The sequence below is a fragment of the Lissotriton helveticus genome, chromosome 8 (genome assembly GCF_964261635.1).
Source record: "Lissotriton helveticus chromosome 8, aLisHel1.1, whole genome shotgun sequence".
In the NCBI taxonomy this organism is placed as follows: Eukaryota; Metazoa; Chordata; class Amphibia; order Caudata; family Salamandridae; genus Lissotriton; species Lissotriton helveticus.
The window spans coordinates 57,567,007-57,580,148 of NC_136069.1; the positions used below are offsets into that span (position 1 = coordinate 57,567,007).

Genomic DNA, 13,142 nt, shown 5'->3' on the forward strand with positions numbered 1-13,142 from the left:
GCGTCGAGCAGAACACAAGCAGAAGGGCCCCACGAAGAACTCGTGGAGTATGGAGGGTTGATCTTCGGTGCAGGTGGAGCTCGGATTTGGGGCTTCTCAATCCCCACTGCACAGCTTCGAGGATACCTCAGGAGCTGCACAGTTAGAAAGTTGCAGGCTTTTCAAGATGTCCGGCGCCACGTGTCTTGTCGCCTCCAAAGATCTCAGCTATGCTGCAGTCGTGAAGAGAGGGTCAGTGAGGTCTGGAAGTCTGGGTCTTGTCAGGCTCTGTGCTCGGGTCCCGGCAGGAGCGTCGACAAAGCAAGCCGTTGATTTGCTGGATGGTGCCTGGTTGCCCAGGGTGGTCGCTCCTTGGCCACAAGGGAGATTCTTCAGTCTTCAGCAGAACGTCGAAGGTCCAGAGTTGCGTGTCAAGTTTCGATTTAGGATTAATCTAAAGTCTCAGTACTCAGCTCCTACCTTTATACAACTAAAAGGGGCTGGATTACTTTCTAGGTCCCTCCTATGGGTGAGACCAGGAAGGGGGGTGGTTACACCCCCTTTCCTTTGACCAGTTTCGTGCCAGAGCTGGGGCTGGAGTGCCCCAGCAACTGGTTTGAACTGGGGTATGCATGGAGCACCTAGTGTGCTCCAGGCAGTGTCTCATTCTATTCAGCCCTCCCTGTCCCAATACACAAAGTCCTGTCTGGGGTGGTGCTTGCACCTCTCCAGGCAGAAAACCTATTGTCCAAACCTCAGTGACTGGAAGGAATCCCAGCAGCAGGAGGTCAGATTTGTGTCTGTGGCAGCAGCGTCCATTTTGTGACGCTGGGGCTCTGGTTAACTTTAACCGGGATAGTCAGCACTAACATGTCTTCTCCCTCTAGAAGGGTGGAATGCTACCCCCGTCGCCAGAATTGGCGAGGGGGTCGTATTCCAAAGCGTATGACACCTTACACGACATGTTTTGATAAAGTCAAACCAGAGATAGCATTTAACCGCGAGGTTCATAATGCACTTAAGAGTATATGGTATGGCAATATCATAGAACAGCTATAAGGACATGGTTCTGAAAGCTGCAGACAGGCTCAGCTCATGCTAGAGCACCATCTCACACATAACCAAGCACTCTGCCTCCAGGATTGTTAAGGCCTGCCATAGGAGTGACTTATAGGTTACTGTGTGTCTATATATAAGGGTAGATATAGGTATACTATGCCTAAGCAAGGGGTGATTACACAACCTTGCCCCAGCTGAGTGGTCAGCCAGTTGTGTCAGTTTGAGTGGCCAGCCAGGGGTGGCATAATACATGCTGCAGCCACTGGTAGGCCTTGGTTAGACCTATGCCCCGAGTACCTAGGGTACACTTCTACAGGGGCTGACAAGGTGAACCAATTCCCAATTGTGGATGTACCTAGAGTACATGGTGTGAATTTAGAGAGAGTGCATCTGGGCTGTGGGTCTGATTAGCAGGCCCACAGCCACATCTAAGTCGAAAACCAGTAAAGCAAAGCAAAAAGTGGGGGTGACCATAGGAAGCAGACCCTACTCTCCTACAACCAGTCACTTTGCTTCCTTGCTATATTGGACTATGGTAAGTACTTTGGAACCCTCCTAATTGGCTACTGTTGTATATTTTTAAGTACCTAGTATATAGTGCTAAGGTCCCAGGCCATAGGTACACCAGGGGTCTTCCATGGGCCGCAGCATGTATTATGCCACCCATGAGACACCACTGAAACTTTGAGTACAGGCCTGCCATAGCAGCCTGTGTGAGCTGGTGCTAGCCCCACTCACAACAGATATAAGGTTCCTTATATCTGAGGTCACTTCAGTTACAACCTATAAGACATCCCTAAGGTAGACCTTTCAATACTGAAGGCAGGGTGCTTGATTATAAGGGGGAGGTTGCCCTGCAGGAGCAGGACACCCCCAACAAACCCAGGAGTCGATTCTCCAGGCTTTGTAAGTGCTGTCAGACATTATTTACTTATAGTGGACATCATTTCAATTACGAGAAGTCTAACTATATATTGGCTGCACCAAAACCGGTCATGTTTGTTATCAGATATGTCGAATCCCACCCCAATACTGATTCCAGTGTTGGATGTGAGATCCCATGTATCGGGCGCTCCCGTAGTGAGCCCCCTGTATTCCCTGTACCATCCTTTCAAGGTCTAACAGCAAGCTAGTGCTGCTGCAGTCCACAGACACAATTCTACCCTCCAAGCAGGGGAAAGTAGATCAGTAGATTTCCTGTCACAGTGAGGTGTTTGTGTATTGGGCTGGGCTGGGGGTGCTTGCCAGCACCACCAGGCTGCTTTGAATGGCACATCTGGTGCCCTCCTGGCATACTCCAGTTGAAACCAGTTCAGGGAGCCATTGACTCCCGCTCTTGTGCAAAACTGGACAAAGGACATGGGAGTATCCTCCCCTCTGTCCAGACCCTCCTCTGTGAGGGAACCCTGAATCGTTCCAACCCTTTCCCTAGGGTACCTAAGGGCTTAGCTGTGGGTGGCTCTTCAGATTCGTCGTGGGAAAAGATTCAGATCTGAAACCAGTTCATCTTCTACCCTGCAAGCACTTTGGACTTCACTATGGGAACCGAGATTGCATCAAAGAAGACTCATGCTGATCCTGGCCTCGTCTTCCTGCCAGTCTTCCATGTTGTCTGTGCCTGTGCTCTATCTAGGTTCTTCTCCAGGCCTGTGGGCATCATAGACACCCAAAGTAATCTCCCTTGGAGTGAAGGAGTCACTCCCTTGCATCGGCAGGCACCACAACGAAGCTGACCAGTCTGCTGCTCCTGAGGTCACACAGACTCCGAAAGGCTCACTAACACAGGTGGTGGTTCTGTTACACTTAAGGTCTGCACTGTCCTTTAAGGCATGCACTGTCTTCACAGCAAGTTTGAGGCCAGTATCCCTTATCGGAATAGCTGGAACAGAACCCCTGTGCACACTGTCGACTTGCAGTCCCAAGCCTGTTGGCTCTGTCCTCCAGAGATCTCCGGGCTACAAGAAGCTCCAGCCTCCACCATCTTTTCTTACTAAGGTCATTGTCTTCACTGCATCCTCTGCTCGGTAGGCCTGCATCTTTGGTCCTCTTGCGACTCCTGTGCTTTCAACTTGTGGGTCTTCATGCGGGTCTTCTTTTGCTTCAGTGGGCTCCCCTTCTTCCTCGGGGCGTTTTCTGACTCTCCTGCACTTGGTGAGTCCCTTGAACCTTGCCGGTCCCAACGTTTTGCCTTTTCCATTTACCACATCTGTGATGCTGCAAAGGCTTGTTGGTGCTCCCCACGAACACCGACCCCCTGGCTCTCGACTTCCGACGTGGGACAGCTTGTGAATGGCTCTTATTCTTCCACAGCATTGCCTGGTCCTCACAGCTGCAGCTACAAGGTCACCATCAACTCTCCTGCATCTTCCATCATCGGTGGTCATTGATCTTCCGTGCCCCCTGGTCACTCCCGAGTGGCATAGACTTTGTCCACTCTGCTTGCAGGTACTCCTCTTTAAGAATACATCCTCATATTCTATCAGACCCTTTCACCTTCCTCACTAGTGGCATCTTCACTGAAGTCCTCCATTGTGGTCTACGGAGGTTTCCAACATCACTTCGCACCTATTCACCCAGCTTCTCTGGCATAGGTATCCTAGTTCCTGGGGTATCGATGGGTGGGATGACACTCAAACCCTCCATCTTCCACGGGGTTTCTCCCAGGTCCACTTGGAAGGGTCCTTCTTCTTCGAAACTGCAACAGTGACTTCCCTGTTGACTTGCAATGAGTATGCAGCTGTGTTTTCACTCTGCACACAGCCTCTGTGGGGTTCCTGGGTACTTACATTGGGTGGTTCCTTGGGTCCCCAGCTCATCGGAGTCTTCTAGGTCAAGTTTCGACTTCGGTCGCAGTTCACATTCCACTTCTTTAGTATATGGTTTGGTCTCCCCCTTGAGATCACTGTGTATTTGTGCTTACTTGCCTGTTTCCTTTTGAATTATTGTGTGTATTGTATTGATATCCTCGGGTAAGAGATATACCAACGTGTTAGTGAGTGTAGTATAATAAATATAACTATTTTTATAACTACACTGTGTGGTTCTTTTTCGTTTAACCTACATTACAATTTATTGATTTTTATAGATTAGTTCTGGTGAAACAAGCGGCTTAACATTCCTTCTGGACTAAGCCTGAAGGCTGCTCTCCACAGCTACTACTTAGAGAGCTTTCTATAGTTTTCTAAGACCATTAAAATCACCATAAGGGTTCTTCACTTAAATAAGTGTACTCAATATGCTAAGCCAGCCTCCTACACAGGGATCTTAGGGAAACCTTATATCCAAAGTAAAAGGCGCAAGCATCATTTAAAGCAGACTGCAGTGACAGCTCTGCAGACACTGGTTGTATTGGTTCCAGTGGGTGGCATAATATATGATGCAGCCCATTGGAGGCTCCAGGTGTACCATTCCCTGGGTAACTCAGTACCACGTACCACACAAGGAACTTACAATGGTACCCCAGGAGAGCGAACTTCTCCCACCTCAGAGGGTCAGAAACATGTCTAGAGGTGGCAGGCTGGTACAGACGAGTCAGGCACACAATATTTGTTAGGTAGGTTTGCAGGGGTACTTCTGAGGTGCCCTCTGAGTGCATGTATTAATGAATCCAACACTGGCATCAGTGTGGGCTCATTAATCTGAGATGTTTGGTACCAAACATCTTAGATTTCAATGAAGCCATTATGGAGCTGTGGAAAACTCTTAGTGATAGCTTCTAGCCAATGTACTCATTATGGCTTCACTGTGCACTTATAATGTCTACGAATGAACTTAGACACTAAAGGGGCATATCTGCTCATGCAGTAATGCCCTCACATGAGGGGTAAGTGCAACCTGCCTTAGGGCTGTAAGGCCTGCTGTAGAGGTGACTTACCTATGTCTCTTGCAGTGATGTGTTTCAATACGTGAGCATCGACATTACGCTCCATCCACCTATCGCACAGCAAATTCCACAGCAAATTCCACAAGTATTAAAAAAACTCCTTTATCAATTTGATCATCCATTTTAACCTGTTTTAATCCATATTTCATTCTGTTTCATCAATTTCTTGAAGCATTTTATTTGTGCTGTTGGGACAGGGCACAACACCAGTCAGCACAGATGCAGTGTTGCCTTTGTGCATTTTGTGAAAACAGATTAGTTAAATACAAAGGTGTGCATCCTGTCGCTCTCTTATTGACACAGGGATGTGTGCCAGGTAGACTCTTCACTTTTATCTGCACCAAAACATGCAAGTTGCAGTGGCAGTGTGCACGTGTTTGATGAATTGGTCTATTAGGGTCGCACAATACATGCTACACTCCTTAGATACCCTCTCTGGCCACAAGGCTCTTGGTACCACTGATACCACTGGTACCATTTACAACAGGCTTATATGTGAGCCAATTGTGGAAACAAAGGTAGTTTTGGGAAAGATCACAGACTCTGGGAACCTGGTTATCAGGAACTCAGTGCACATTCAGTCAAAGATGCATCAGAGTCAGGCAAAAGTGGGAGGTAACCATGCCAAAAGGAGTACTTTCCTACAAACGCAACATCATGACCAACACCAACGACCCCGGCAACGTCACACAGAACCGGACGGAGCCACCAGGTGGTGCGCAGGGGTACTGCTCCTGGAAAAAACTTCCCGAACCAGTCTGGGAAATTCGAAGGTAAGAAATCTGCTGCTCGAAGTCTTTATCAGATCTGCAAAGCTACAAAACTATCTGTCTTTTCTTACCGAACACCAACAAAGGCAGAATTCCCAACTTCTAGAATGCATTTTATACAGTCACTCCCATTGTAAATCACTATTTTGGCTCTTGCTGTGGTCTCCAGCTATAGGTAAGTGTTCCCTGCGGTCACACTTGCACTCAGTGCCAGGCTCCAAACATTGCCTGAGCTGGGCCTCCATGGTGTATGTGTATGACCTACGCAAATACTCCTTCCAAGTTACCTACCGAGCACCCTCTCGCCCATGCCGCCAAGCTCCATGTATGCATTATGGAAGGAGTCCCTCAACTCTTCGTCCAGAGGCTGCTCTTTGCCTAGTAGAAGGATCGTGGAACAGCGTTCTAGAATTCTTTCTGGAGCGCCTTTCATCACAAGCAGGTAGCGGGATTCCTTTGGGTTGGCATTTTTGTGTACAGACAGCTATAAGAAAAAGCACAGGGGACAGCATTAATTACATAAATGAAATAAAGTGTATATCTCTACATTCCTGCATAAGACTGCCCCTAGTGAACACAAAATCTCAGTTTGAGCGCTGGGTACAGTGCACAAACAGCCATTCTTTACACCCTGTTGTTGTAGGGAGACATCTAAATGAGGTGCAAGCCACTGCTGTGGTGAGAACACGTCCACATGCTACCGGTCCCTCCTGTTGTAAGAAGACATGTAAATACGCTCCTGGGTTAACTCCTGTGACACAGAGACAAACACTGCTAAGGCACAGAGCTAGATTAACAAGAAACCAGTCACTGGTGTTGAACACAGAAAAGTAAGCAAATGTACCTGTTACTGCTACTGTAAGGAATAATCAAACAAGCCACTAGTCACGGTGTGGTTAAGAAGACTTGTATAAAAGTAACCAGTCTCACTAGTATAAGGAGACATGTAAACAAGCTACCAGGCACTGTCCTGGTAAAGGGGCATGTAAACAAAGCTATCAGACGCCGCTGTGGTAAGGAGACATATAAATAAGATACTATGCACTGCAGTGGTACAGAGACACATAGGCAAGCTACCATGCACAGCTATCATACAGAAACATGCAAACAAGCTACTGGACACTACCATTGTAAGGGGACATGTAACCAGCCTATCGTCGACAGCTGTGGCAAGGAGACATGTAAACAATACTGTACAGTGTTGTCATATGGAGACTCATACAAGCTACCATGCGCTGCTGTCATACAGAAACATGCAAACAAGCTACCAGACACTGCCAGGGTAAGGGGACATGTAAACAACATATCAATCAATCAATCAGGTCATTTGTAGAGCGCACTACTCACCCGTAGGGTCTCAAGGCGCTGGGAGGGGGGGGGTGCCGCTACTGCTCGAACAGCCAGGTCTTGAGCTTCTTCCTGAAGGAGAGGTGGTCTTGGGTCAGGCGCAGGTTGGTCGGAAGTGAGTTCCAGGTCTTGGCGGCCAGGTGGGAGAAGGATCTTCCTCCTGCTGTCGCTCTTCGGATGCGGGGGACGGCGGCGAGGGCGTGGTTGGTTGATCTGAGGAGGCGCTTGGGAGTGTAGAAGTTGATCCGGTTGTTGAGGTAGCTCGGGCCTTGGTCGTGTAGGGCTTTGTGTGCGTGGGTGAGGAGTCGGAAGGTGATTCTCTTGTTGACCGGGAGCCAGTGCAGGTCTCTCAGGTGTCCGGAGATGTGGCTGCGTCGGGGGATGTCGAGGATGAGTCTCGCCGAGGCGTTCTGGATCCGCTGGAGTCTCTTCTGGAGTTTTGCAGTGGTTCCGGCGTAGAGGGCGTTGCCGTAGTCCAGTCGGCTGGTGACGAGGGCTTGGGTGACCGTCTTCCTCGTCTCGGTGGGGATCCACTGGAAGATCTTACGTAGCATGCGCAGGATGTTGAAGCATGACGAGGAGACGGCGTTGACTTGTCTGGTCATGGAGAGGGAGGAGTCCAGGATGAAGCCCAGGTTGCGTGCGTGGTCTGTCGGTTTGGGTGCGGTGCCCAGGGCGGGGGGCCACCAGGAGTCGTCCCAGGCGGAGGGCGTGGAGCCCAGGATGAGGACCTCCGTCTTGTCTGAGTTCAGTTTCAGGCGGCTGGTCGTCATCCATTCGGCCACGTCTCTCATCCCTTCGTGCAGGTTGGCTCTGGCGGTGGCGGGGTCGTTGGTCAGGGAGAGGATCAGCTGGGTGTCGTCGGCGTAGGAGATTATGTTGAGGTTGTGTTGGCGTGCGATGGCCGCGAGGGGGCTCATGTAGACGTTGAAGAGGGTGGGGCTCAGTGAGGATCCTTGAGGGACGCCGCAGATGACTTCGGTGGCCTCTGACTTGTACGGTGGTAGGCGGACTCTTTGTGTTCTTCCGTCGAGGAAGGAGGTGATCCATTCCAGTGCCTTCTCCTGGATTCCGATGTTGCTGAGGCGCTGTATTAGGGTGCGGTGGCAGACCGTGTCGAAAGCCGCGGAGAGGTCCAGGAGGATGAGGGCCGCTGTTTCTCCGTTGTCCATCAGAGTTCGAAGGTCGTCGGTGGCGGCGATGAGGGCGGTCTCGGTGCTGTGGTTTGCTCGGAAGCCGGACTGTGAGGGGTCGAGGGATCCATTCGTCTCGAGGAAGGCGGCCAGCTGTTTGTTGACGGTCTTCTCGATGACTTTGGCCGGGAACGGGAGGAGCGAGATGGGACGGTAGTTCTTGAGGTCGGTGGGGTCTGCTGTGGGTTTCTTGAGGAGAGCGCTGAGTTCGGCGTGCTTCCAGCTCTCAGGGAAGGTGGCGGAGTCGAAGGAGGTGTTGATGATGTCCCGCAGGTGGGGTGCGAGGACAGCGTCGGCTTTGTTGAAGACGTGGTGAGGGCAGGGGTCAGTCGGAGATCCGGAATGGATGGAGTTCATGGTGCGGATGGTGTCTTCGGTGCTGATCGGGGTCCAGGTGCGGAGGGTGGTGGTGGGTGGCGTCGTTGCGGTTGTGGCTTGCGTTGGTTGGTTGTTGAAGCTGTTGTGTATGTCCGTGATCTTGTTGTGGAAGTAGGACGCGAGGGAGTTGCAGAGTTCTTGCGACGGGGTGATGTCGTTGTTTCCGGCGTTGGGGTTGGAGAGCTCTTTCACGATGTTGAAGAGTTCCTTGCAGTTGTGTGCGTTGTTGTCCAGCCGGTCCTTGTATGCATTTTTCTTGGTGGCGCGGATCAGTTGGTGGTGTTTCCGGGTGGCGAGCTTGAGGGTGTTCATGTTGTCCGTCGTTGGTTCCCTTCTCCAGGCTTTCTCGAGGGCTCGACAGTTCTTCTTGGAGCTCTTGAGTTCGTCGGTGAACCATGGTGTTTTTCTGCTGCAGGATCTGCTGGGTGGGGTTCTCAGAGGGGCGAGTTCGTCCGCGCAGTCGTTGATCCATTTCGTGAGGTTGTCGGCGGCCTGGCTGGGGTTCGCTGAGTTGGCGGGAGGGTGCTGGCTCAGGGAAGCGGTGAGCTGGTCGGCTGTGATCTTGTTCCAGCTTCTTCGAGCAACCTGTTGCTGGTGGTGGTGGATCGTCGTTCTTCTGAAGGTGAAGTGGACGCAGCTGTGGTCCGTCCAGTGGAGTCCTGTTGCGTGGCTGAAGGTGACGTCTTTGCTGGATGAGAAGACGGCGTCGAGTGTGTGTCCGGCGAGGTGGGTGGGGGTGGTCACCAGTTGCTTGAGTCCGAGGTTGTCGAGGTTGTCGAGCAGGCTGATGGTGTTGCGGTCGTTGTTGTTCTCCAGGTGGAAGTTGAGGTCCCCCAGGAGGATGTAGTCGGCGGAGGGGAGAGCGTGCGGGCTGATGAAGTCGGCGATGTCCTCGCTGAATCGTGTGCGTGGTCCCGGGGGTCGGTAGATCAGGGTGCCTCTGAGGGTGGTCTTCGGGTTGGTGTGGATCTGGAAGTGCAGGTGTTCAGCGGTGGTGAGGGTGTCATCGGTGTTGGTAGTGATGCGGATGGTGTCTCTGTGGATGATGGCGATGCCTCCTCCCGTCTGGTTGGCGTTTCGGTCCCTCCGGGTGATCTTGTAGCCCTCTGGGATGGCGATGGCGATGTCTGGGGCTGAGGAGGCGTTCATCCAGGTCTCGGTGATGAAGGCAACGTCGGGGGTGGTGGTGTCGAGCAGGTTCCAGAGTTCTACGGCGTGTCTGTGGACGGAGCGGGTGTTGAGCAGGATACACTTGAGGTGGGTGCTGCTGGAGTTCGGCTTGGCGGGTGCAGGGAAGGTCCGGATGCAGGTGAACTTGCAGGCGTGGCAGCTGAAGGGTCCGTGGGTATGCTTCGGGGCGGCTCGGTGACATCCTGGGATTCGGCCGGTGTTGAGTGCGATGAGGTCGGCGGCGCTGTAGGTTCGTCGGGTCGGCTTCCGTCGGTGGGGGCCAGGGGTCCTGGCGCTGGTCGCGATCCGGTCGCGGACGGGCGCAGACGGGCTTACCTTTGGCGCGCCTTCGGCGCACAATCGGCGAGCCCGCTGCGCGTGACCGCTGCGCGTTCGCACGGTCGCCATTTAAGGCGAAGTGCGCGGGTGGGCGGGTCAGCTGGGAGGCGGGAGCGGGGAGGGAACACAAGGAAAAAAAAGGGGCGGGGTCGCAAGTGGTGGCGGGAAGCGGGGGCGGCGAGGGAGGCGGGAAACAGGACAGGGGACGGCGAAACAGGCACAAATTCCTAACAAAAGACGCTAAACACGGGCCAAAAAAGACTAGGGGATAAAAATACAAGCACAAATTACAAGTGGCGCAAAACAAGGGCAAAGACAAGAGAAATCAAAGCAAGCACAAATGCAGTCAAAACAGGCAGCGAGGCAGCGCACAGCGGAGGGGCACACGCAGCAGCTGGTGGCCGTGCGGCGCGGGGGTGTCCCACAAGTGGGTCACACTTACCTGTGCCGCACGGTCGCCTTTTAAGGCCAAGTGCGCGGGTGGGCGGGTCAGCTGGGAGGCGGGAGCGGGGAGGGAACACAAGGAAAAAAAAGGGGCGGGGTCGCAAGTGGTGGCGGGAAGCGGGGGCGGCGAGGGAGGCGGGAAACAGGACAGGGGACGGCGAAACAGGCACAAATTCCTAACAAAAGACGCTAAACACGGGCCAAAAAAGACTAGGGGATAAAAATACAAGCACAAATTACAAGTGGCGCAAAACAAGGGCAAAGACAAGAGAAATCAAAGCAAGCACAAATGCAGTCAAAACAGGCAGCGAGGCAGCGCACAGCGGAGGGGCACACGCAGCAGCTGGTGGCCGTGCGGCGCGGGGGTGTCCCACATATAAGAGACAGCTGTGGTAAGGAGACACGTAAACAAGCTACTGTGCAGTGCTGTGGTCCAGAGACGCTTAACAAGTTACCATGCAGTGCTGTGATATGGAGATATGCAAACAAGCTACCAGACTCTGCCACGGTAAGGGGATATGTGATATGGAGACTCATACAAGCTACCATGTGCTGCTGTCATACAGAAACATGCAAACAAGCTACCAGACTCTGCCACGGTAAGGGGACATGTGATATGGAGACTCATACAAGCTACCATGCGCTGCTGTCATACAGAAACATGCAAACAAGCTACCAGACTCTGCCACGGTAAGGGGACATGTGATATGGAGACTCATACAAGCTACCATGCGCTGCTGTCATACAGAAACATGCAAACAAGCTACCAGACTCTGCCACGGTAAGGGGACATGTGATATGGAGACTCATACAAGCTACCATGCGCTGCTGTCATACAGAAACATGCAAACAAGCTACCAGACTCTGCCACGGTAAGGGGACATGTAAGCAACCTATAAGAGACAGCTGTGGTAAGGAGACACGTAAAAAAACTACCGTGCAGTGCTGTGGTACGGAGACACATAAGCAAATTCCCCGTACACTGCTGTTATACAGAGACATGTAAACAAGCTATCATACACTGCTGTGATATAGAGATATGTAAACAAGCTACTGTGCAGTGCTGTGGTACGGAGACACGTAAACAAGCTACTATGCAGTGCGATGGAGATTTGTAAACAAGCTACCATACACTGCTGTTATACAGAGACATGTAAACAAGCTACCATGCACTGCTGTGATATCGAGATATGTTAACAAGCTACCATGCACTGCTGTGCTATGAAGACCTGTAAATATGCTACAATGCACTGTTGTGGTACAGAGCCTTGCAAATACGCTGCCAAGCATTGCTGTGATACAGAGGCATTTAAACAAGCTACCATGCACTGCTGTGATATGGAGATATATATATAAGCTACCATGCACTGCTGTCGTACGGAGACATATAAATACGCTAACATTGCACTGCTGTGATACAGAGTCATGCAAACAAGCTACCATGCACTGCTGTGATATGGAGATATTCAAAGAAGCTACTGTGCAGTGCTGTGCTATGGAGACACGTAAACAAGCTACCATGCAGTGCTGTGATATGGAGATATGTAAACAAGCTACCATACACTGCGGTTATACAGAGTCATGTAAACAAGCTACCATGCACTGCTGTGGTACGGAGCAATGCAAATACGCTACCATGCATTGCTGTGATACGGAGGCATGTAAACAAGCTACCATGCACTGCTGTGATATGGAGATATGTAAACAAACTACCATTAGCTGCTGTGGTACGGAGACATATAAATACGCTAACATTGCACTGCTGTGATACAGAGTCATGCAAACAAGTTACCATGCACTGCTGTGATATGGAGATATGTAAAGAAGCTACTGTGCAGTGCTGTGCTACGGAGACACGTAAACAAGCTACCATGCAGTGCTGTGATATGGAGATATATAAACAAGCTACCATACACTGCAGTTATACAGTCATGTAAACAAGCTACCATGCACTGCTGTGATACAGTCATGCAAACAAGCCACCATGCACTGCTGTGATATGGAGATATGTAAAGAAGCTACTGTGCAGTGCTGTGCTACAGAGACACGTAAACAAGCTACCATGCGGTGTTGTGATATGGAGAAATGTAAACAAGCTACCAGACACTGCCAGGGTAAGGAGACATGTAAATATGCTACCATGCATTGCTGTGATACAGAGGCATGTAAACAAGCTACCATTGCACTGCTGTGATATAGAGACATGTGAGCAAGCTACCATGCACTGCTATGGTATGAGACATGTAAATACGCTAATATTGCCCTGCTGTGATACAGAGTCATATAAACAAGCTAACATGCACTGCTGTGCTGTGGAGTTATGTCAACAAGCTACCATGCACTGCTATGGTACGGAGACATGTAAATTTGCTACCATGCACTGCTGTAATACAGAGTCCTGTAACCAGGATCGCGCTGTGCTCATGACGAACTGAGCTCGTCATGACCGCTGCGCCTCGCCCACACAGGGATAATTCCCCTGCTGGGCATTCTAAGAAACGGGCGTGGTCATGACGAGCTCAGCTCATCATGAGCACAGCGCCACCGTGCTGTGTGATGAGCTGAGCTTGTCAAGAGCAC

At 51.2% G+C, this 13,142-nt stretch overlaps 1 protein-coding gene across 8 annotated transcripts in view; it reads right to left on the bottom strand.

Annotated features, from left to right (window-relative positions):
• LOC144772352 (sodium/potassium-transporting ATPase subunit alpha-1-like) overlaps nt 1-13,142 on the bottom strand; it is a 3,188,308-nt gene that overhangs the window by 975,635 nt on the left and 2,199,531 nt on the right. For all 8 annotated transcript variants that reach the window (XM_078656610.1, XM_078656616.1, XM_078656614.1 and 5 more), the window contains one exon: nt 5,983-6,175. In XM_078656610.1, the coding sequence (XP_078512736.1) occupies nt 5,983-6,175 (193 nt within the window). The remainder of the gene's footprint in view (nt 1-5,982; nt 6,176-13,142) is intronic.